The sequence below is a fragment of the Suricata suricatta genome, chromosome 10, assembly GCF_006229205.1.
Source record: "Suricata suricatta isolate VVHF042 chromosome 10, meerkat_22Aug2017_6uvM2_HiC, whole genome shotgun sequence".
Lineage (NCBI taxonomy): Eukaryota > Metazoa > Chordata > Mammalia > Carnivora > Herpestidae > Suricata > Suricata suricatta.
In genome coordinates this window covers 104473361-104498436 of record NC_043709.1, presented here as the reverse complement: position 1 = coordinate 104498436, position 25076 = coordinate 104473361, and the positions used below count along the sequence as shown (strand labels likewise).

The following is a 25076-nucleotide window of genomic DNA, read 5'->3' as shown; positions in this document are numbered from 1 at the left end:
TCCCCCTCCTCCCTCTGTCCCTCCCTCCCCCTCTCCCCTTCCATACCTCCCTTGCTCGCACACTCACAACTCACATGCTCTCTCTCTAAAATAAAAGTGATTCCAGTTTATAAATCATGCCAGTAACCCAGATCTGTATTTGTGCTGACAGCCTTGTGTATGAACCTGCAAGACAGAAAGCTAGCTACTGGAGAGTTCGCCAAGGTGATAAGCATTCTATGGAGGCAGATCTCAGCTGCCAACTAAAGTTTCTTTTAAGAAAATGTTATTTCTGTGTCTACTCATGCAGAATGTTATTTAGATAAGGACTTTCTACTAATTATGTTTTCTTTTTCAATTTTTTTTTATGTCTTATTTTATTTTGAGAGACAGAGATAGAGAGTGAGCAGGGGAGGGGCAGAGAGGGAGACACAGAATTCAAAGACAGGCTCCAGGCTCTGAGCTAGCGGTCTGAGCCCAATGCGGGGCTCAAACCCATGGGACTGTGAGATCATGACCTGAGTCAAAGTTGGCCGCTTAACCTACTGAGCCAACCAGGTGCCCCTCCACTAATTATGTTTTATCACACTAATTGCAGTATAGCATTTTTGTTTTCCTGACATGCTCATTTGTTTTTAAAATTGTAAAATGTACGTAGTATAAAATTAACATGCTTGGAGTGCCTGGGTGACTCAGTTGGTTAAGTATCTGAACCCAACGGTTTGTGAGTTTGAGCCCTGTGTCGGGTTCTGTGCTGACAGCTTGGAGCCTGCTTCAGATTCTGTGTCTCCCTCTCTCTCTCAGCCCCTTCCCTGATCACACTCTCTCTGTCTCTCAAAAATAAATGTTAAAAAAAATTAGCATTCTAGTTGTACAGTGGCCTTAAGTACACGCACGCTGTTGTGCAGTTATCATCCCATCCCTCTCCAGAACATCTTCATTTTCCCAAACTGAAATTCTGTCCCCAGTAAGCCCTGGCTCCCCATTCCCCCATCCCCAATGCCTGGCAGCTGCCATTCTACTCTCTGTCTCTGAATTTGACTACACTGGGCACCTCTTACTGGTAGAATCATACAATATTTGTCCTTTTGTGAGGTCTGCAAGGTTCATTATGTGGTAGCATGTGTCAGAAGTTCCTCCCCCCATGCTTTTTTAAATTTTTTAATGTTTATTCATTTTGAGAGACAGAGGAGGGGAGGGAAGGCATGAGCAGGGGAGGGGCAGAGAGAGAAGGAGACAGAGTCCCAAGTAGGCTCCACGCTGTCAGCTCACAGCCCGACTTTGGGCTGGAACTCAGGAACGGTGAGATCATGACCTGAGCTGAAATCAGGGGTCGGAGGCTCAACCGACTGAGACACCCAGATGCCCCAGATTTCCTTCTTTTTTAAGGCTGTATGGTATGCATAGATCACATTTTGTTTACTCGTGCATCTGTTAGACGCTTGGGTTGTTTTTACTTACCGTTTGGGAATTGCAAATAATGCTGCTGTGAACGTGGTTGTCCTGATCCCTGTTCAGGTGTCTCCGTTCACTTTTGGATGCATACCCAGAGGTGGAGTTGCTGGAGCATATGGTAATTCAGAGTTGTGTTGTGTTGTGTTGTTTTTTGAGGAACTGCCATACCATTTTCCACAGCGGCTGCACCATTTATGTTCCCACCAGCAGTGCGTCTCTTCTTTTACTTGGTAAATAGATAGGAATACCCTTGCTTGTAGGGTTGGATGATTTTTCTTGATACCTGCTGCCTAGTGTCTACTAAAACCTTGTTGTTTTCTGTTTTTTCAGGCTGCAGTGCAAAAAGCGATTCCCATGTACAAAATTGCCACCAAAAAAGATGTTGATGTCCAAATTGATCAGGAGGCCTACCTGCCTGAGGAAATGTAAGGAGTGTTCTGCTTTTAACACCTAAGCTTCTTTCACTACGAGAATGGCCTCTGTGCTGAGTCTTTTTAAATTTTTTAATGTCTTTTATTTTTTTATTTTATTTTATTTTATTTTATTTTATTTTATTTATTATTTTTGAGAGACAGTGCAGGCAGGGGAGGGGCAGAGAGAGAGGGAGACACAGAATCTGAAGCAGGCTCCAGGCTCTGAACTAGCTGTCAGCACAGAGCCCGACGCAGGGCTCAGTCCCATGAACTGTGAGATCATGACCTGAGCCGAAGCCGGACGCTTAACCGACTGAGCCCCCCAGGTGCCCCTGTACTGAGTCTTTTTGAAAGTTTTCTCTGAGGCCCTGTATCTACCACAAAACGGAGGCGTGGTGGTGTTCCACTTGCAATTATTGCGGGGTTTTCCTGTCACTATTATGGTGTTCCCTCTTGTTAAAAGACTAGACATACTCTAAATGTCCTGCTTCCTATGGGCACTTAGTTTATTCTGCAGAGAGGCAGCAGTAACTCTTTATTCATAACTCAAAGCTGGGTCCAAATCTCTGTATCAGATACAAAGGAAGAGAATTGCCACCTCCAAGTTTCTTAGAAATAGGAAAAGTAATCCCATATAATAGAGACTACTGGGTAGACCAATAAAACTTTCTAATAGTTAGGTTCCTTAGATACAGAATTGCAGTTGCCAGTGATACTCCCTGTTGTGAGGAAATGACATTTCTTCAGCATTCCTAATAAGCTTTGTGCAGTTGGGATAGGCAACAGGAACTCCCAACAAGGTCAGAGTCAAGGTCGTTTCCTTGATTGCACCTGTGTGTCTGATGCTGTGTAGGCACACATTGACTGACATTACAGAACGTCCTTGAGACATGTGAACTGAGTTGAAGAAGCACCAGATGTAGGTTTGAATCCCAAGTTGGCCTTTTGTTAGCTATGGGACCTAGAGACTGATTGCCATCATTTGTAAAATGAGATCAGTGGTTTTAGCTTTTTTGTTTCAAGAACTGAGAAGAGATAAGATAGTACATGTGAAAATGCTTTATAAACTGAGATGTATGAGCTGATGACAAAAGTTTCAGTATTATTGTCAGATTTAGGTTTGATTCTCCACGTATTAGCCAGGTGCTCTTGGACTAGCCACTTAATCTCATGGAGATTTATTTCCTCACCTTTGAATTGGAATATAGCGCCTACCTCACAGAATTCTTGGAAGCTTAAAGGAGATAATGTCCATTTAGCGTTTAATGCAATATACATAGTTATTTAACTGGCAGTGATCATTGTTAATGGAGATTAAGTCGACAGGTCGTGAAACACTTACTTTCGGTCCTGAAAGTTTTAGGGGCCAGATGTTTTGAGTATGTGTTTGGGAAGCAGTAAAGTACACATGCTCCGTGTTACACGATGTCTCCAGCAGGGTCTGAGGCGTCACCCCCGTGATCAAATATGTTGATATTTCTGAATGGGAACCTAGGAATATTCACACTATAAGGGAAAAATACATAAAGATTTGCTAAGTCATTTGCTGCCAGGTGACTAGAGGTCAGTTCAGCTTGTGGAAACACACAAATTAAACTTTGGTTCTGAGAGCTTTTTGAATTTCAGAAATGTAGATAAGGACCTGCAGACTTATTCTAGTGGTAATTTAAAGTAGAATTTTTAATATTGTTGTTTTATTCAATCAGTTAATGCATTGAATCTCTTTAAACCTGTTTGTAAAATGGTGAGGATACCAAGACCCCGGTGGGGTCGCTGTGAAGATAAGTGGTGGGCAGCCCTCGGCGTTCCGTTCAGCGAGTGCCCGGCACACGGGCGATCTTCTCAGACAGTGGTGGTGTTCCTTCTCTCACTCCCGTTGTGAGGACGAAGAATTCTGTCAGACATTGGGGGCAGGATTTCAGCAAAGAACCAACCATGTCCTTGTGAAGGACATAGTCTCTTAAGAGAAACCAAAGGTAGATTAAACAAGGAAATAAACGCCAGGGGGAGGGAGGATAGAGTAAGAAAATAATATCAACGTCCTAGTCCATTAAGTTTTTTCAAAGAAAATTTTCAAAATCTTTTCCCAGGCTTTGTCCTATAGCTTGCTTACTTAATATAATTACTTGATAAAATTCTAATGTAGTAAAAGAATGTCATTCCCCGGGGGGCTCCTTTTAAGAGTTGGCCTATTATATGCCTTAAGTCTCTAAGTGCTAGAAACTTTAGAAATGATAGAAGTGAGGTGTGACTTGGGGCACCTGGCTGGCTCACTCAAGGGAGCATGTGACTCTTGATCTTGGGGTTGTGGGTTCGAGCCCCATGTTGGAGAGATTACTAAACAAGGGTAAACAAAAATTGGGGCGCCTGGGTGGCTCAGTTGGTTATACGTCAGACTCTTGATTTTGGCTCAGGTCATGAGATGGGGCCCTCATCATGCCCATGTGGAGCCTGCTTGGGATGCTCCCTCTCTGCCCACCCCGACTCATGCTTCCTCATCCTCTCTCAAATAAAAACCTTAACAAAATTACTAAACAGGGGCGCCTGGGTGGCTCAGTCGATTAAGCTTCCGGCTTCGGCTCAGGTCAGATCTCACATTCGTGGGTTCGAGCCCCGAGTCAGGCTCTGTGCTGACAGCTAGCTCAGAGCCTGGAGCCTGCTTGCGGTTCTGTGTCTCCCTCTCTCTCTGCCCCTCCCCCTCTCATGCTCTGTCTCTCTTTGTATCAAAATTAAATAAAACATTTAAAAAAATTAAAACAAAAACAAAATTACTAAACAAAAATAAACACAAAGAAAGAAGAAATGAGTTGTGTCTAGAGGCAGACCTTTTTTTTTCATTGAGAAAGAGCATGCACTTGCCTAGGTGGGGAGGGGGTGGAGGGAGGGAAGAACAAAGGGAGGCAGAGAGAGAGAGAGAGAGAGAGAATATGAATCTTAAGCAGGCTCCACACTCAGCACGGAGCTCAACTTGGAGCTCATTCTCACAATCATGAGATTATGTGAGATCACGACCTGATCCGAAATCAAGAGTTGGATGCTTAACGGACTGAGCCACCCAGGTTCCTCTAGAGGCAGGAATTTCTTTTTATTTTTTATTAAATTTTTTTTAAATTTTTTTTAATGTTTTATTTATTTTTGATAGTGAGACAGAGCATGAGAGGGGGAGGGGCAGAGAGAGAAGGAAGCAGAACCGGAAGCAGGCTCTGAGCTAGCTGTCAGCACAGAGCCTGATGCGGGGCTCAAACCCACGAATGTGAGATCTGACCTGAGCCAAAGTCAAGAGGCTTAACCGACTGAGCCACCCAGGTGCCCCTAAAAAAAATTTTTTTTAACATTTATTTATTTTTGAGAAACAGAGACAGTGTGATCAGGGGAGGGGCAGAGAGAGGGAGACACAGAATCCAAAGCAGACTTCAGGCTCTGAGCTGTCAGCACAGAGCCCGATGTGGGACTCGAACCCACGAACTATGAGATCATGACCTGAGCCGAAGTCGTACGCTTAACTGACTGAGCCACCCAGGTGCCCCATGAATTTCTTTTTAATTTTTTTTATGTTTGTTTATTTTTGAGAGAGCGAGAATGGGGGATGGGCAGAGAGAGGGAGACACAGAAGCAGGCTCCAGGCTCTGAGCTGTCAGCATAGAGCCTGACACAGGGCTCGAACCCACAAACCTTGAGATCATGGCCTGAGCTGAAGTTGGATATTCAACTGACTGAGCCACCCACGCAGCCCTAGAGGCAGGACTTTCTAAGCGCAAGTTTGGCACACGATTGCTGTGGCACCTTTAATTTGGTATACAGTGCAGTTATGAAAATTGCTTTATCAGTACCTGCTGGTAATTAGGGGTTTGGACCTTTAAGAAATATTCAGATGAGGACTCCATTGATATGCAAGATGGGACTAAATCCTTCCCCTTTCCATTTTGTTAGAATAAATTAGGTGCTAAGCATAATATCAGATTGTCATGTAGCAGTCACTTGGTAAATGACAGTTATTATCACCATCCATACCTTAAATCCTCAGAGACTTTTTGAAATATGTTTAAGCTTATTGCTTATGTTTATTGGTTTATTGGTCCCTTTTAGTATTTAGACACACCACACACCAACACAGCTTTCTTCCAAGGGAAGAAAGTAAATGTACCATGTGTCTCTCTTACTCAAATCTATAAAAATTGTTATTTCCTGTGTTTGTAGAGCTGGTGGAGTTGAGATCTATAATGGAGATCGTAAAATAAAAGTTTCCAATACCCTGGAAAGCCGGCTGGATCTCATAGCCCAGCAGGTAAGTGTGGGAACACCTCTTATTAGTTGGTCTGTTGTTGCTTTGAAGTAGTGCAGAGAACATATGTCATTCCCTGGAATTTGGGGTTGTCGCTCTTTCCACATTTTGTGCCATTTTCTTGAATGGGCGGTGGGCATTTAGTGGCATTTACTGAGGTGATACAATTTACCTGAGAGTGGGTTTGGGGTAGAATAAGGGTTTGTTTATTCAGGATTCTAATGTAAACATTTTACTCCACGTGGAGGAGCTGAGGAGAGGCCTCTCTCCAGTAAGAATGGTGGGGTCTAAAGTAAATGTGGGTTAAAGGAATTCCCGTAGGGCTGCCGGCTCTCCAGGTGGGTCCAGCGTGGCACAAATGAGCTCTAGGAAGCAGGCCGGGAAAATCCAGTTGTCTCAAAATGCGGGGCCTCTCTCAGCGGGCGCAGTCTGCTGTCATGGCTGCTAACTTGTCTTACAGCAAAAGCACTTTGACCTTGAGTATCATCTGGTAACACACCTTAAATACGTGTTTCCCGGTACAGTAGCCACTACATACGAATAAAGTAAAATGAGAAAATGAGTCCCGTGGTTGCACTGAGCAAACTTCAGGTGCACGATAACCACCTGTGGCCAGTGGCCTCTCTGTTGGACGGCACAGCCTTAGAAATTTCAGCGTAACTCCTAAGGATTTTTCAGTTGCCACACTTGCGTTATGTGTTTTCTGCTTGGCACATAGTAGGCACTCAGTAAGTTTGTTGGAAGAAACAACATAGGTGACCCAGCATATTGTCAAGGGACCCTCTCTTCTCCCGACACCACAGAGTGACAGAAGCCTTAAGTGTTATGGGCCTCCGGCTGGCCCGGTCAGGAGTGTGGGACTCTGGGTCTCGGGGTTGCGTGTTCTAGCCCCAGGCTGGGTGCAGAGATTACTCTAAAAAAGAGAAAGAAGGCTTAAATGATAATGGCTTTAGGTTAGTTCTTCTTTCTTCATCCCCTTAAGCCATCAGCCATAACCACAAATTCGCGATAGGTTAAGTTTCTCTACAGTTTTTTGGATAAGTAAGGACAGATTGGATGCACGTAGCTTTGTGATCTCCTTCCCAACCACGCGGGGTCAGTGACTCCCCTCTTGCAGTTAAGATGTGTAGTTCTTTTTATATTTTCCAGTTGACAACACTTACCTATTAAAGAACTTATTTCTTTACAGATGATGCCAGAAGTACGAGGAGCCTTATTCGGTGCAAATGCCAACAGGAAGTTCTTGGACTAAGCCTTCGGGAGAGTGGAGTTGATCCCCGGCTCTCCGACCATGATGCGGAAGTTTCTGATATTTGAAAAAACAAGATATCTGTGTGGCTTCCTCTTCGCTGTTCTAATACTCTGTATTTATCAGTGGATACCCTTCTGTAGCTAATGCCTGTGGCCTAGTTGTTAACAATGAGAGCAAGTTCTGCTTAATGTAATCGGGAAACCTTCCAGCGTCTCTAAAAGTAGCACAGCTTTCATCTCCTGTAGCACGAAGGTGAGGGTATCAGATGGTGGCTACAGGAGCTTCACCAAATCTTTGCTCTTCCTCTGCTTTCAGCTCTCCACTCTAGAGGGTGACGTGTATGATGTTCTCTGATATTAATTAAGTCTCTGCTTTTAGGCTTAAAGTGCATGGCGGGGTTGGGGGCAAGCATTCCTTCCAGCAGTAGTAGCTTCACTGTTAACCTGTTTGGGCCTAGAAGTGTTCTTCATCTGTAAATGTGATTTAAAATCTAAGCCATGAATATGTTTTATTTATTAAAAGGTTTACATGGATTTCATTGTGATTATGCAAGGCTCTACAAGTTTGGTTTGAGAGGGTTCAGTTCTTCCTGAGCTATCTAGAAAAGCAGCATTTTCCTAATCCCTATAGCAGTTGCTGGTCAACAGCTGTCACTACTTGAAACCATTGACCCTCTGTCCTCTGGCACTTCCTGCTCACTTTTACCAGGCCCTTATCCAGAGGCGTTCCTTGTAGCCCCTTAGGATTGCACACACACCACATGGCATTCAGTATTACCTGTCCTCCAGAGGGTTCGACAGCTTTATTGAGGAAAGGGTTTTGCTAGCTTTGGCAGAGTCAGAAAAGCATCTAGGGGCTTATTGGAGGAGAAGGGTTACTGTGTGTTACGCCTAAACCGTTTCACCAAGGTCCTTTCCTTCCTCGCATTATTTTTTTCTCAGATGATGACTAAGAACAACTCAAGATCTTACAGGGAGGCAGCGTTGGGATCTCACTCGGGTCTGTCTATGCAGCCAGACTCCACGGTGGGCCTCTCCGGAGAGAATGAGGCTATGGAGGCGGTCTGTTTTTTCATTAACCTAAGTGAGATTAGGTGGGGACTAGTGTACATACCAGCACTTGGAGCAGGCATTTTTATACAAGACCTGAGCCCACATGCTGAGAGCATGTCTGTGGCACCCTCCGGGGGAGGCGCTGCGGTATGTGGGATCTGTCACAACGGACCCGGCTCCTCAAGGTGATGGTGTTAGGCAATGATGGGGTCAAGACCGCACGCCCTGCATAACCGAAAGATAAAGTATCCCCATGGCTGTCCCCCGACCTCATGAGTGTGATTTGAAGAGTATGGGATAGAGATGCCCGGGTGGCTCAGTCGGTTAAGCAGCTGACTTCAGCTCAGGTCATGATCTCACGGTTTGTGGGTTCAAGCCCCACGTCGGGCTCTGTGCTGACATCTCAGAGCTTGGAGCCTGCTTCAGATTCTGTGTCTCCCTGTCTCTCTCTCTCTCTCCCTCTCCCTCCCTCCCTCCCCCCCTACTTACTCTCTGTCTCACTCTCAGAAATAAACATAAAGAAAAAGTACGTGATAGAGACCTGCCTCAGGGCTCATTTTCATGCAGTTTGGTTCTGGAATGGACAGGGAAAGGTGGAGGACAAACAATCCACTGCAGCAGGTCTGCTGCTCTCATTAATTACAAGACGAGAGTTTAATCAATTTTATTTAAAACCATGTTCCCTGGACCTTGTTCTGTGAGAGCCTGTGTGGCACAGGGAGGGTTTGCGGGCCAGGACAGCCAGCCTGATGGCCCAGGCCACCCACTCAGTCAGCCTAATGCCTCGGCCATCTACAACTTGAAAAGATCTGCTGACTTTGAGGGTTTTCATGGTCCCCTTGAACTTGTGGTCCTCCTTTTCCCCCAAACCAGTTCTGGAACTAACCATAAGTCACTTAATTCAGAATTAACACTAAATCTTCAAACTGACTCAAGTGTATAGAGTTTGAGTGTGAAGTAGAAATGTAAAATGGAGAAACAACCCCTCTATATTACTGTGTGTTAGGGTCCTGCAGTTAATATACCCCAAGCCCGTGCTGTGTGTTGTGGAAAGGCAGGTAGCTAGGCGCTTCTGAAGCTCCCTGGTGGCCTTGTCCCCGCCGAAAACCGGATGTGGACATTACGAAGGGAGCATGGACTGTAGCCAGCTAGCTTATTGGGGTAAGAGTGTGTGTTCCGAGAGTGAGGTAGCACTACAGGTTAGAGGACAGAGTATGACATGGGGGGCGTCTCACTCGTCCCTAAGTAGAACGTTCTAGAGAGCTGGCAGCAAGTAAAGGGACCTGAGCCATCCAGCTCTCTCTACTCGAGACACTTTAAGATCCGCTCTCCAATACCAATGAAGTAGACCCCTTGGGCGATCCCGAAGAGAGGGGCTATGACCAGGGCCCTGCAGCCTGCCCCCTTCATGAGGGCGGATGGCCCCTCCTGAGTCCAGATTTTCCTGCGGAGAGAGAAGAGCCCTGTCAGCCAACGGGCAGGAGGGCACCGCAGACAGTGAGGCGACCCGCCCCCTCCAGCGCGTGCACATCCCTCCACGCGGGGCAGATGTCATTTTCCTTGGCGAGCGCACCTCCTGGGCGTGAGGGAGCCCCGCCCCGCCCATGCTGTGTGTCAGTCTGGTCACTAAGCAGCCCGGCCGGGCCCTGGGAAAGCAGCCCCATCTGCCTAGACCCTGGGAGAAAGGTGCTGCAGGGATGCACAGGAGAAAAAAGCTCCCACTACATCCTGTTTCTGTTGAGAGGCGAGGGGAAGGAGCAGATTTTGAGCTCAGCGTAGTGTGGTGACGAAGTGTGCTATAGGTGTGGTGGAGGTAGACCCGGACGCAGAGGGAACCCCCGCGGCCACAGGGCTCTCACCTGGCGCAGTCGGTGACCCCGCTGTAGCTGTCCTCACCCAGGCCTTTTTTGAGGGTTTGGATTCGAGTTTTCAAAACTAAAGCAAAATAAATAAATAGTAAGTCATGACCATCCTGCTTTTGGCATCGTATCCTTTGCATGAGAGGGTTTCCTAGCAGAGCCAGTGTAGAGAGGACTGTCCTGAGGCCAGCTCTGTGATCTGGAATAGATCTTCCTGGAAGAATTAGAAACGACATCGTTTCTATAGGAAGGTGTGAGGTTACTCCTACCACAGAAAGGCCCACTGAGTGTGGGAGGAGCCGGGAGGAGCCCTGAGGGTAGGAGAAGCGTGTTCTTCCCATACTGCTTAACTCTGCCTTTTAGATTTTAACTCCCCACCCGAACCCTGAGGAACAAAAAATGAATGAAATCAGCACCTAGAAGGTGAAGGGATTTGTCAGTGATAAGAAGTAGAGGGGAGGTCTCCCTGTCCCCACTTTATCTGGGAAGACTCTTGGTGAGTTTCTGCCAGTGGCCCCAGGTTGTGACCCAAGAGGGATTTCAGGTTGGAACTGTTTCATTTCTGTCCTGAAAGTGGAAGGTTCCTTTTTGTCCTATAGACAACTACACAGCTGTCTCATTTGTAGGGCCACCCTGAAGCCCCGCATCGCTGATGCACTTACCGTCCAGAGGTGTCACTGTGACAGCAGCTACGGAGCCTGCAACGCAGCCTGACATAAAGGAATGAGCAAAGGAGGCCTTCCCCGTACGCTCGTTGAACCCGAGGTTGTTAATGTTGGCAAACAGTGGGAAGTAGATGATGGAGAAGGGAATGTCTCTGCAGGAGAGAAAGAAGAAACCCTGAGCTACCGGCTGCTCCGGGGCTCCCACCCAAGGTCAGGCGCACGCCTTTTCATGAGCTGTAGAGCCCAGCAGATGGTCAGAGACAAGCCCACGGTTCCTGCTCCTCCTCGCGTAAGGGAGGTGGGTTCGCCTCCCCGCCCCTGCCTCCTTACCCGGCCCCACCAGCACCTGCAGCGATTAGTGAGGCGCCAGCGGCTGCTGCCGAGGCTGGCAGCTCCTTCAGTGAGAAAGGGTGGACAGGCTACGGTTAGAGTTAACGAGGGCTACGTAAGCTAAGGGCTGAGGGGACGGGGTGGGCAGGAAGGTGAAGTTCATTTCTCCATTGCTTAGGTGACACAAGAAAACTACCTCCCTGGCCTGCGGCACTTCAGACCAACTTTAACAGTTTTGGCCAAGTAGCAAAGTAAAATGAGGGGTCTGTGCACTCATTTACTTATAAATGACCCAAAGTCTTTTGTACACAGGGCGTTCTTAGGTGCCTTTGGACCACAGAACACCCAATACTCATGGGGGCCTGGTTACTGGAGCAGAGACCTCAAAGTAGTCTTCCAGGCACCCATCCTGTGCAATTCTGAGCAATTCTGCCCAAGTCTGGACAAAACAGGAAGCATAGAGATAGTTTGCTTTCTGGGGTTTGAATGTTCTAGGAAGAATGCAGAGACAGATTGAAGCGGCGGTCCCTCTGGCCCGCCCCGGCCCCTCTCCCAGTTCACGGGGCCCTTCTGTGTCCCAAGTTCCGGAAGAAAGGCTCACCTGAGGAGAGTGGCACCCAGACCCTTATAGAGGCCAGCCAGGCCCCGGGTGCGAAGTAAGTCCCAGGCGATAAAGGTGGCAGATGGGCGCTTGTGGGTGGGAGCCGAGCCGGTGGTGTAGGACCTGGAGGAGGAGGGTGCTGAGGCCGAGCCCTGGCGAGGAACCGCTGGAAGGGACAGGACAGGTGCCGTCACAAGCCAGGCCCCGGGAAGGTGCTGTGAAACGCTCGCGGGAGTGTGCCCCCCACTTCCTATTCCTGGGACACCTCAGAGGCTGGGCTGACATCCCTACTAGAATTCTGGGGATTGCCCTAATTTTATTTAAGATTTTTTTTTTTTTAAATTTGAGAGAGTGAGTGTGACCGAGAGTCAGAGAGAGAATCTCAAGCAGGCTCCACACTGAGCCCCCAACTCAGGGCTTGATCCCACCACCTGGGGATCATGACCTGAGCCAAAATTAAGAGACTGCTATTCAACTGCCTGAGCCACCCAGGCGCCCCGAAGATTTTTTATTTTTTTAAGTATCTCTACACCTAACACAACCCCCAGATCAAGAGTTGCACGCTGCAACTTTGCCAGCCAGGCCCCCTGGATTGTCCTAATGTTTAAAAAATATATATATTTATTTTGAGAGAGAGAGAGTGTGCATGGGGGGGGAGGGGTAGACAGAGAGAGAGACAGAGACCATCCCAAGCGGGCTCTGCACTGTCAGCACAGAACCTGAGCCCAAACCAAGAGTCCAGAGTTTAACCAACTGAGCCATCCAGGTGGCCCGGTCCTAATTTTAAAAGTTTTTGGCTCCAAGGAAATCGAAGATGGTTATTATCTAATTTGTTGTCCCTGCCGCACAAGGCGCTTCCCAAGAGCCCGGCCAGGGCCTGCCTGACTCCCTTCATAGGAAACTGTACCAGCCTGTCTCCCCTGCACCCCCCTCCCGGCCCCGCCCCACCCCCAACCAGGTCCTTGTCCTCCTGTTAAAACTTGCTTCTGCTCTGGCTGCCATTTCTAACCCATCTCTGAGCTATTTACATAGTTTCATCCTATTTGCACTTTGGAGTCTCCTATACTTTCTGCCTAATGTGTAAAGCAGGAAATTCTTTTTGTCCAAAAACTTTCTCCTTCAGACTTCCAGAGGTGCCTCCTCCCTCCAGTATTCCAAGATTAGGTGAGCGTGGCCTTTATATCCTTCACCATTTTATAGTATTTGATTTTTCATTTTAGTTGAATAATTTAGAACCTGTAATTTGATGAGTTAAACATCTAATAAATAAAATGGATTTTTTCCCCCAAGCATTTCAAATGTGGGTGAGTTCCATTAATGACCACAGGGTTTAATGCACTGAAACTGTGTGACTGTTTTCTTAATTCCCACTGTTTGAGAAGCTTTGTCTAGATTATAAGTCCTTGCTAAAAGGAAGTTATTTCATATCCCAATTTTGTTTGCTACCCAGCAGGTAGCAGTCTAGGTGCAGGCCTCAAATAATTAACTTCAAGAAGGTAGTTAATCAAGGGTGCGTGGGTGGCTTCGCCAGGCGTCTGACTCTTGGTTTCGGCTCAGATCATGATCTCATGGTTTGTGGGTTCGGATCCCACATTAGGCTTCATACTGATAGCATGGAGCCTGCTTGGGATTGTCTCTCTCTCTGCTGCTTCCTCTCTCTCGCTCTCTTAAAAATAAATAAATAAACAACAACAACAAAGTAGTTAATCAATGGACATTTCCCCCACTGTCTGCTTTAGACAGAGAAAACAAAAACAGTAGGCATGGTGCTCGTGCCCCTTGTTATGCCTTCCCACTAACAGCCAGCTCCGGAGCATAAGAGAATGTCTACTGACTGAAATATTTGTGATCAGGCTGTTGACACTTCTTTTTTTTTATTAAAAATTTTTTCTTAATGTTTTTTATTATTTTTGAGACACAGAGAGAGACAGCGCAAGCAGGGAAGGGTCAGAGAGAGAGGGAGACATAGAATTCGAAGCAGGCTCCAGGCTCTGAGCTAGCTGTCAGCTTCAGCAAGCTGGGGCTTGAATCCATGAACCATGAGATCATGGCCTGAGCCCAAGGCAGATGCTTAACCGACTGAGCCACCCAGGCGCCCCAACACTTCTAAAAAATTTTAGGAAATCAAGCCTACATGTCATGGAGATATGATAGAGATATTAGGGGATTTTCTGTCCCTCTGAGTCAAGTTTTTCTTTTCTTCTATTTGTTCTAAAACTTGAAGTGTTGAAATCTAACATGTAAAATCTAAAATCATAAAACAAAAGACTTCTAGGGGTCCCTGCCTGACTGAGTCGGTAGAGCATGTGACTCTTGATCTCGGGGTTGTAAGTCCGAACGTGAATTGGGTATAGAGGTGACTTAAAATAAAAAATCTTGGGGTGCCTGGATGGCTCATCTGGTAAGTATCAACTCTTGATATTGGCTCAAGTCATAATCTCACGGTTCATTTGTGAGTTCGAGCCCTATGTTGGACTCTGAGCTGATAGGGCAGAGCCCGCTTAGGATTCTCTCTCTGCCCCTCCCCCCTCAAAATAAATAAATAAAAACATAAATGAATAAAAAGCCAAAAAAAAGAGGCTCCAGAGTGGCTCAGTCAGTTAAGGCTCAGTCGGGTAAATGTCTGACTCTTTGATATCAGCTTAGGTCATGATCTCACAGTCTGTGAGTTTGAGTCCTAGGTCAGGTTGTGCTCTGACAGTTCAGAACTTGGTTGGGATTCTCTCTCTCTGACCCTCTCTTACCCACTCATGCTCTCTCTTTCTCAAAATAAACAGGGGTGCCTGGGTGGCTCAGTCGGTTGAGCCTCTGACTGCCTCAGCTCATGATCTCACGGTTCGTGGGTTCGAGCCCTGCGTCAGGCTCTGTGCTGACAGCTCAGAGCCTGGAGCCTGCTTCATATTCTGTGTCTCCCTCTCTCTCTGCCCCTCCCCTGCTTATGCTCTCTCTCTCTCTCAAAAATTAAAAAATAAATAAATATATATATTTTTAAAACTAAAAAAAAAAAAAGGCTTCTACTGACCCAGAAACCTGATTCAATAACACAGTCTAGCAAATGAGTAGAATGTAGGGAAATCTATTCTGATCACAGCCCTTCATGTGGAGCTGGGAGAGGCCTCACCCAAGCGGCCAGCATCCTGCAGCTGAATCTTAAGCATTTCCATGGGACAGGTGACCACCACCTGGCACACTCCAGCTCCACATCCGGCTAGCATCTCCATCTTCAGGTTCCGCTGCATCCTGTGGGACCACGAGTCAGGCTCTTTCAGCGACAGGCCAGCCCCGCCACCCCACCCCGATCTACCTTCCCTTGGTAGTTGGGAATTTCCATGCATGGTATTTAGCCGTGTTCAGATCAGCTGGGTAGATAATCACCTGGCACTCAAACTCAGCCTCCTTAAAACATGAAACTACCTTTAAAGCAGGTGCCAGGGAGGTAGCACCTGCATAGAAGTTGAAACTAGTACAATGAACCCATTGCAGGGATTTGATGGTCTCTGATCCCTTCAGCAATAACACTAGGACAATGGGAGGCACAGAGAGTACTAGAAAGTCTTTGGGGGTTGATTTTTAAAAATTTATCAGCATAAAAACAGACACAGATCAATGGAACAGAATCAAAAGCCCAGAAATAACCCCCTGAAGGGAGCCAAGAATTCTCAGTGGAGAAATGACAGTCTCCTCAATGAATTGCGCTGGGAAAATTGGATATTCACATGTAAAAGAATGAAACCAGACCCCTATCTTACACTACTTAAGAAAATTAACTCAAGATGGATTAAAGACTTAAAATGTAAGACCTGAAATCATAAAACTCCTAGACGAAAACACAGAGGAAAAGCTCCTTGACATGGGTCACTAGAGCACAAGCCACTTGAGCAAAAACAAGTGTGGCTGCTTCAAACTTCAAAGCTTCCACACGACAAAGGAAACTACCAACAACATGAAAAGGCAACCTTTGGAATGGGACTCGATATTTGTAAATCATATAAATCATATATCTGACAAGGGGTTAATATCCAAGTATATAAAGAAATCATACAACTCAATAGCAAAAAACAACAAATAATCCAATTAAAAACAGGCAAAGAACCTGAAAAGATATTTTCCAAAGAAGATATATTTTTTAACTTTTTATTTATTTTTGAGAGAGAGAGGGAGGGAGAAAGAGAAACAGAGAGAGGGGGAGATAGAATCTGAAGCAGACTCCAGGCTCTGAGCTGTCAGCACTGAGTCTGATGCGGGGCTCGAACTCATGAACTGTGAGATCATGACCTGAGCCAAAGTGGGACACTTAACCCAGGCGCCCCTCCAAAGAAGATAATCAAATGACCAACAGGTACATGAAAAGGTGCTCAACATCACCAGCCATCGGGGAAATGCACATCAAAACCACAATGAGATATCAGTGCACACCTGTTAGAATGGTTGTCATCAGAGAGATCGATGATGTTGGCATGAACGTGGTGAGAAGGGAACCCTGTGCACTACTGGTGGGAATGTAAATCGGTGCGGCCACCATGGGAAACAAAATTAAAAACAGAATCACCACATGATCCAGTAATTCCATTTCTGGGTATATATCTGAGGGAGATAAATCATTATGTCAACAAGATATCTGCACGTCCGTGTTCACTGCATCATTGTTCAAAACAGCCAAGATATGGAAACAACCCATGTGCTCATGGACAGATAAGTAGATACAGAAAATGTGGTACACACACACACACACACACACACACACACACACACTACAATGTTCTTCAGCCACAAAACAGAAGGAAATCCTGTCATCTGAGACATGGATGGAATTTGAGGGCGTTATGCCAGTGAAATAAGAAGACAGAGAAAACCAAATACTCAATGATCTTGTTTACATGAGGAATATAAAAAAAAAAATCCAAACTCATAGAAGAGACCAGGTTTGTGGTGATCAGAGGCCAGGAGCAGGGTTGGGGGACAGGAATTAGGCGAAGGTGGTCTGTGGGCACAAACGCCCAGTTATAAGATAAACAAGTAATGACAGCCTACGGTCCACGCTGCTCTGTGGTACAGTTGAAAGTTGCTGAGAGAACAGATCCTAAGCGTTCTCACTGCAAGGAAAACAACTTTTTTGATAACTAAATGAAGTAATGGATATTAACTAAACTCACTGTAAATATTTCACAGGATATGTACATGAGGTCATTATACGGACAAACACTGTAAACTGTATAATCTTTACAGTATGGTTTGTGGTTATAGCTCAACAAAACTGAAGAAATGTTCATCAACTAGTTGGTGAGTGTACGTGTATATTATATATATAATACATTCTATAATGGTCTATCTATCTATCTATCATCAATCATCTAGAACTTAAAAAATTACACCAGCTCATTTTCTCCTTGACTTTGCATTGCCCAAACATATGCTAACCAGCCGTCAGCCATTTGTGTGCACGTTTCCATACATGCAGACAGGTAAGCCAGCACCTTCCTCTCCCTGTCACTTTCCCCCCAAACCACATACATACGGTGAAGGACTTCCATCCCAGAGCCCCCACCTGCCATCCCCGTCCTCCATTAGCAGCTGCCGGAAGAAGTCATTGGCTGCCAGCTTGATGGCCTTCTCTGGAGTGACCAAAGTCAGGTTCACTGCAGCTCCTGCAAGTCAAGACCCGGGACGAGTTAAGGCCATCTGAAAAGTAACAATTCTTGGGGCACCTGGCTGCATGTGACTCTTGATCTTAGAGTTGTTTAAGTTCAAGTCCTATGTTAGGTGTAGAATTTACTGAAACATTTAAATACATATTTTTTAATTTTTTTAATGTTTTATTTATTTTTGATACAGAGAGAGACAGAGCATGAGAGGGGGAGGGTCAGAGAGAGAAGGAGACACAGAACCAGAAGCAGGCTCCAGGCTCTGAGCTAGCTGTCAGCACAGAGCCTGACGCGGGGCTCGAACCCACGAACGTGAGATCTGACCTGAGCCGAAGTTGGAGGCTTAACCAACTGAGCCACCCAGGTGCCCCTAAATACATTTTTTTAATAAAGGAACAATTCTGAGTCTGCCACTCCCGTAGACAACCTTCTCTCAGACCTCGCCAGGGAAGTTGCTGGGAGTAACTGGGGTCTTGGAGGGAAGAGTTGTTGCGGAGGCTCCTCTGTCTATTTTAGAGAAACATAAATTTTTTCTCCATCTCCCTACTTTGACTCTCCTGCCCCCACATTTCCCTCCTTCACGTACGCATTTCCTTTATGGGCTCATCGGTGCAGTTACAAGGACATTATTTTGGCCCTTGCTAGTGCTGTCCATCTCCGATGACAAGTGAACAGTTCCCCAAATCAAGCCCCAATAGGAAGGTCGAGGGGGAGAGGGTCGGTTTCCGTTACTCGGGGCTTTCCTAGCCCAGTCCCACTGGCGGCTCTTTGAGTCACAGAGGTTTTTACTTTATTTCTCAGGGCTTCTAGCACATCAGCTCCTTCTGAATGCCAGCTTTGTATCCATTTTCCAATCCATAATTATCGCTATGCGGGGACACTGCAAGGGACAGGGACAGCCCTGGCTTGTGTCAGGGAAGAGCCATCCAGCAACTCCCTTTCAGCTCAAAACCCTTTCCATTCTTTTCCCAGTCAGCCTCTACCCATTCAGCCCTGAAGGAGAAGTGGGGGAAAGAAATGTGGGGACCAGCATCACCCGGTGGGGCAGTAGTGGTGCCAGGATGGAAACTCGGGCTCCCGGGCTCTCCTAAAACCTCACAATAACGGCCTCGGTCTCCACCAAGGAACACGCAGGCTTGTGAAAAGCAGATGTGGCTTAGGATCACCTGCCCCAGGAGCTCCCTGTGCAGAAGAAACACCAATTCCCAGTGTTCTATTAACTCACAGTCTGGTGCCCTGTACTGCACCTCAGTTCTCACTTGGCCCGGGCCAGGCCCCCCCGCCCCCAGGCACCATGATAAGCCCACCTCGGTACATGCCCAGGAAGCCCTCTGCCCTGGCTGTTTTCATCAGGCAGTCTATCCTAGGAGCAGAGACCAGAAAACGAAGTCAGTGGGGAGCCAGAGGCTGCTCCATCACGACCCTCCCCACCCCAGCGATCTAATCCTGCTGGGCACACCCAGCCCACCACCTCCCCTGACCCCACACCACCCCCACAATGTACGCGCGCACTCTCTAAATAAAGAGACAGGAAGGAATGAGGCCCCAGATTCCTCCTCTGGGAGTCCCCTTCCCCCTGCTCACCCCCTTCCCCTCACCAATACCTACATTCCTTTGTAGATATCTCTTCCATGTTGGTTCTGCAGTCGAGTCTTGGCCAAGTCTATGGGGAACACGCAGGTCACCCCAACAAGCCCTGCCACACCTCCGTTGATGAGTTTTGCTGTAATACTAGGCCGTGAGGAGAAGGGAAGCAAAGAATAAGTGAGGGAGGCAGAGAGACACAGGAGCTCTGAGGGAGGCTGGCGGCAGAAAGCTGCACAAAGCCAGGACTAGATGGGGGTGCAGGGGGGTGCAGGGAGGGTGGGAACCGCCGCTCCACCTCGCTTCACACCAGAGACCCCCTCCTCAGCCTGCTACGCCCACTGCAGCACCTCCTTGGCCAACCCGGGGCTCCCTCCCCCAGAGACAGGTGAGGGGCCGGGGGCCAAGAGTGCCTGGCCGCCCCCTCGGGGGCACTGCACTCACCAGGATTCAGACTTCTTGTCCTAACCCCTCCAGGGAAATGTCCCTCAAGCTAGGATGCTGCAAAGGCTGTTGGGAAGGAGGCCCGAAGTGCCAGCTCTGCCCGCCGGGGCCCCGCAGGGTGCGGGAAGTCCTCAGCCTGCCTCAGAGCAGTCCCTCTGGCTTCCACCCAGGGCCTGTTCTCCAGCTGACCCCCGCCGTTAGAGCCACACGAGGAACAGTTTTCAAACTGATTGCAATTTTATTTTGGCTGAAGGTCAGTCAGAACGGAATTTGAATCCTGGCTATGTTGTTTACTTAAACAAGTTACCTCACTTCTCTGATCCTTTGCTTTTCCCTCTGTAAAACTGACCTCAAGGGATTTTGTGAGGACTAAATAAGTTAATGCACTGGGTAAATGATAGCTATTATTTATAACAAGAGGACTGTTTCTAGACAGTGCAAGATAACCAGGGTTAAAGTATTCTAGTATTGTCTGATTCTAGCCAAAAGTACAAAAAAAAAAGGGTCACACTTTACATAATGTGAGCCCCCTTATCCAAGAATTTTGGAAGGCTGAAAATAGAAAATAAAACTTCCTCAGTCTCCTTGGACCCTAGTAATATCTTCTTATCTTTCAGGTCAAGGGCAGACTGTGAGCAAAATGGTAGGAATAGATAACAGATTTTCTCCTATCTGAACCCTGATAAGCAGACAAACAAGCAACTTTGTGAAAACAAATAGAACCGGGGCTGAAATTCTGCAGTCTGAGAAGATGGAGTTTAACGATGAGACTGTATAGACAGATGAAAGATCATAGACGACAGATTGGTGGGGAAAAGGGGCCTCGCTCGCCCCTCCCCAGGACTCAGGAGTCTGGTGCAGAAGCTGAATGAAGTGTCGTCACCACGGGAACCCAGCCCAGAGTCGGCCACCTCACCCAGTTTACCTCAAATCCTGGCTGGACATCCCGCTGGCGGTCCCGGGACACGGGCTGCTGACGCCTCAGGGAGACGGCTGCCGGGGCGGATGCGGCGTCTGTGTCCTGGACTGTGGCCCCGCAGCACAGTGGAGAGAAGGTGGGTGTCAGTGGAGACTGGCCCGAGCCGCCTCCCGCCGGGCCTCCACGGCCGGTGTGCTCCCCTACAAGGCGGTGTAAGAAACCTCGCGTGTGCTGGGCCACAGCACTATTAATGCACCAATGCTGCAAGTCACTCTGTTCCTTGTCCTTTATGGACCTTTTTGGCTTTGGGGATTGCGTTAAGAAGAAAGCAATGAGAGAGGACAACGGGCCCAAACTAGGCTCACGGGGAGGAGTTCTGGGGCGTCTGGAAGAAGCGCCTGGGAACGGCGGTGAGGGAAGCTGATGGATATGAAAGAGGGATTTTAAGAATTGCTATAGGGGCCCCTGGGTGGCTCAGTTGGTTGAGCGTCCGACTTTGGCTCAGGTCATGATCTCGCAGTTTGCGGGTTCGAGCCCTGTATTGGGCTCTGTGCTGACAGCTCAGAGCCTGGACCCTGCTTTGAGTTCTGTGTCTCCCTCTCTCTCTGCCCCTCCCCTGCTTATGCTCTGTCTCTCTGCCTCTCAAAAATAAATAAACATTGAAAAGATTAAAAACCCCCCACAAGACTTGTAATGGACTCTTGTAGGTCCCTGAACTATAATAAAATACATAAAATGTTCTGAAGTTATTTTTTGGCTCTTAAAATGTGTTTTCTGAACTTGCTATGATCCTGCTGAAAGACTAAACTGCTTATTTATATGGAAAGCACCAGGGACAGTGTCAAAAAGTCAAAGCTACAATAATGGGAATTATCACAGCTTCTGGGGAGGGTCCTGCTTGACCCCAGCGGGCAGTGTCAGGAAGAGTTCTCTGGGCGCTGCAACAGGGCTGGCGTGAGCTGTAAGGAGCCTCCGTTTCCAGGCTCCCTGCAAGCTGCATTAGGGCCCCCTCCGGTCCCACGCTCCTCACCGGTCCCTAAGACTGAAGGGCAATTTTCTGTTTCTCCAAATGTTTTGTTTTGGGGAAGAAGAGAGAGATCAGTCCTTCTCTGTGTATATTGATACATGCAGGAAAAATTTACTGAGTGCCAGGCACTGGCTGGTCCAGGTCTGGGGATATAGTTCTCAGGGGCTTAAATTCTAAAGGAGGAGAGAGGCAATAAATAAAATAAGTAAAATGGGCACCTTGGTGGCTCAGTCAGTTAAGCATCTGACTTCTCCTCAGGCCATGATCTCAGGGTTCATGAGTTTGAGCTGACAGCACAGGGCCTGCTTGGCAGGCTCTCTCTCTGCCCCTCTCTCCATGGGTATGCTCTCTCCCTCCCTCTCTCTCTCACAAAATAAATAAATAAACCTAAAAAAATGAAATAAGTAAATCCTAAGGATACCAGATACTGATAAATTCTCTGGAGAAAGAAATATAGGAGGGAAGGAAGATAGGAAAATGTCAGTGGGGTGGGTGTTTGATGTTTTAACCAAGAAAGGGTTCTGACTTGAGGATTCAGAGCAGGTGAGAGGGTGAGGCGTGTGGGTGTGTGGGAAGCTCGCTCAAGGCAGAGCAGGTCGGCGGACCCTGCAAGCGGGGACTGCTGAGCTGCAGGCACAGCGAGGTGGCGGGGAAGCGTGAAGTAAAGACAAAGTCGAAGAGGTAACCGGCGGGAGCCCGAGCCTGTAAGGCCTCCGAAGTTTTTGGCTGGCATTCTGAACGAACAGAGAAGCAACTGAAGAGTTTTGAGCAGAGAAATGACATCCTCTTGACAGGACTATGTGGCGGCTGTGTTGAGAATAGGCAGCAGAGGGCTCAAGATAAAAGCAGAAAGATCGATTAAATTATTGCAGGAACCGAAGCAAGAGGTAAAGGCTGCTTGTTGGGGGCGTACAGGCGGAGAGGGGGTGACAAGTGGTTAATTATGGATGGATGTTGAAGGCAAGGCCAACAGGACTTCCTGGCAGAACAGATGTGAGAGACAAAAGGACTAGTTAAGGGGACTCCAACTGGAAGGTTTTTTGTTTGTTTGTTTTTTTAATTTTTTTTAATGTCTTTTATTTATTTTTGAGAGACAGAGAGAGACAGCACGAGCAGGGGAGTGTCAGAGAGAGAGGGAGACCCAGAATCTGAAGCAGCTCCAGGCTCTGAGCTGTCAGCACAGAACCCGACACGGGGCCGGAACCCATGAACCGCGAGATCATGACCTGAGCCGAAGCCGGCTGCTTAACCGACTGAGCCATCCAGGCGCCCAGAGAAACTGGAAGTTTTGAACATGGTGTTTAGATCCAGAACGTGTAAAACTTAGATCTGCTGGAGAAATAGGAAGCTGGTGTGTAGAGAAAGAAACAGAAAAGTGAAGCAAGTATATCTGGAGGAGAAACAAAAGATGGAGACAGTCCTAATGTTGCTTGAACTCCCAGTTTCCAGTTCACTTCCGGGTGCCGGTTGCATTCCTGTCCTTGGATTCTGTGAGATTCTCAACTGTCCTGTCAGTCAATCAGGTCATTATTGCTTAGCTTGCTAGAATGTGTTTCTGATACTCCCAACCAAAAGAGACTTAATAATCCCCTAAACTGGCGAAGGGAGTGAGGATTTGCAAATTATAAACGTGAAGTATGGACTCAGAGAGAGCAGGGCACAGGCTGAGCAGAAGCCCTGTCCTGGGCTGAGAGGCCGGCGGCTCTTGTGTGGCGCGGCTCCGATCTCGTGCTTCCAAAAGCCAGAGCTTTAGGGAACTTGTCGGGAAATGTTAGGAAAAACATTTTTTTAATGTTTATTTTTGAGAGAGAGACAGAGAGAGACAGAGCATGGGTGAGGGAAGGACAGAGAGAGAGGGAGACACACAATACCAGGCAGGCTCCAGGCTCTGAGCTGTCAGCACAGAGCCTGACTCGGGGCTCAAACTCACGAACCTAGAGATCATGACCCGAGCCAAAGTCAGACCTTTAACCGACCGAGCCACCCAGGCACAAAATGTCAGGAAATTAAAGCGTGTCAGCAGTTCTTTGAGACACTTTCAAAGTTGTTGTGAGAGAAGGATGTGTTGTAATCCTGAATCGCCCCCTTAAAAGTAGATAGGAAACAATGGGACATTGGAGAAATCCCGTCAGTCTGAAAGCAGAAATTCAAATAATTGAGAATCCTGCAGCCATATTCCCTACTTTTTCTAGAACGAAATTATTAGTTTATAAGTTGTGGTTCACTGGCTTTTGGAATAGGGGCATTTAAGAGAAGCGAGAGAAATTCGGGGCACCCCAGTTTCACGAGGCAGATGTGATGATGCCTCCAACCTCCAAGTGCACTTGCCTGTCGGTGTGCAGCACGTGTGCCCTGCAGAGCGTCCCTGCCCCCGCCGGGACTGGGCCGTCACACTAAGTCCCAGGCCTGGCAGTTCCCTTGAACAGACTTAGTATTCCAGGACTGGGCCACACAAGATTTCTGGCGCCGGTAAACGCATTAGCAAACGGAGTCAACAAAGAGGAAACTGACAGTGAGCCAGTGAGGGTTTCAAAGAAGTCCTCACCCCCAAAACCCCAAACTTGGCAACAGGGTCCACATTCGTTCAATACCTCAGGCAATCCATCAGCCCAGGAGTCAGGCACCCTACAATCATGTGGGGAGTGCTGACTGCGCCGCTGGTCAGTTTCGGGCAGCACAAAAACAAGGTCCCTGCTTTCTCAGTTTAAATCCTACTGGCTCCAGCCCTGAGAGGAATAGACTTGCAGAGTGATGCAGCACTTCCCCCGGGCGCTCCTGCGCACCCTTCTCTCCGTATAGGACCCGAAGGATCCTTGGCAGGGGAAGCTCTTCTGGCAAGCCAGGCCCTGGGGCAGCCATTGCCTGACCAAGGGCTCCCTACACGGCCAGAGAATTTAGTAAACAAACGGACACTGATTAAAATATTTAGCCTTTTAAAAATTGTTCTTTTTTTTTAGGATTTTTAAAAAAGTTTTAAAAAATTCATTTTTAAGAGAAAGAGACAGGGGCGCCTGGGTGGCTCTGTCGGTTAAGCGTCCGGCTTCAGCTCAGGTCATGATCTCACGGTTCGTGGGTTTGAGCCCCGCGTCAGGCTCTGTGCTGACAGCTAGCTCAGAGCCTGGAGCCTCCTTCTGATTCTGTGTTTCCCTCTCTCTCTGACCCTCCCCTGCTTGCACTGGCTCTCTCTGTCTCTCAAAAATAAATTTAAAAAAAATTAAAAAAAAAGAGAAAGAGACAGAGAGAGCGTGCACACATAAGCAGGGGAGGGGCAGAGAAAGAAGGGGACACAGGACCCGAAGATAGCACAGAGCCTGATGTGGGGTTCGAACCCATGAATCATTAGATCATGACCTGAAGCAAAGGCAGATGACTAATCTACTAAGTTATGCAGGCGCCCAGTTTAATTTCCTTTTTTTTTCTTTTAGTAATCTCTGTGCTCAACATGGGGCTCAAATTTACAACTCCAAAATCAAGTGTAGTAGACTCCTCTGACTAAGCTGCCTGTGCTCTATGCATTGGACTATTGGCCAATAGGTAATATTTCACCTGCTCTCTCATCGAAATGGAATTTA

The 25076-nt window shown here is 47.4% G+C and overlaps 2 protein-coding genes across 10 annotated transcripts in view; one reads left to right on the top strand and one right to left on the bottom strand.

Annotated features, from left to right (window-relative positions):
• ATP6V1E1 (ATPase H+ transporting V1 subunit E1) overlaps nt 1-7925 on the top strand; it is a 25932-nt gene extending 18007 nt beyond the window's left edge. Inside the window, exons 7-9 of the mRNA XM_029955173.1 lie at nt 1765-1859; nt 6045-6132; nt 7319-7925. Of these exons, the coding sequence (XP_029811033.1) occupies nt 1765-1859; nt 6045-6132; nt 7319-7381 (246 nt within the window). The 3' untranslated portion in view covers nt 7382-7925. The remainder of the gene's footprint in view (nt 1-1764; nt 1860-6044; nt 6133-7318) is intronic.
• Nucleotides 7926-9081: 1156 nt separating this feature from the next.
• Nucleotides 9082-25076, bottom strand: part of SLC25A18 (solute carrier family 25 member 18) — a 29928-nt gene continuing 13933 nt past the window's right edge. For 5 of the 9 annotated variants that reach the window (XM_029955341.1, XM_029955338.1, XM_029955336.1 and 2 more), the window contains 9 exons: nt 20484-20677; nt 19139-19261; nt 18838-18893; nt 17434-17533; nt 15010-15128; nt 11889-12054; nt 10955-11109; nt 10293-10368; nt 9082-9877 (listed from right to left, as the gene is read on the bottom strand). In XM_029955341.1, coding sequence (XP_029811201.1) covers nt 9736-9877; nt 10293-10368; nt 10955-11109; nt 11889-12054; nt 15010-15128; nt 17434-17533; nt 18838-18893; nt 19139-19261; nt 20484-20503 — 957 coding nt within the window. In that variant the 5' untranslated portion in view covers nt 20504-20677 and the 3' untranslated portion in view covers nt 9082-9735. Of the gene's footprint in view, nt 9878-10292; nt 10369-10954; nt 11110-11888; nt 12055-15009; nt 15129-17433; nt 17534-18837; nt 18894-19138; nt 19262-19558; nt 19654-20483; nt 20678-25076 lie in introns of those variants that run through there. The other 4 variants (XM_029955339.1, XM_029955337.1, XM_029955343.1 and 1 more) reach the window with 2 other exon arrangements.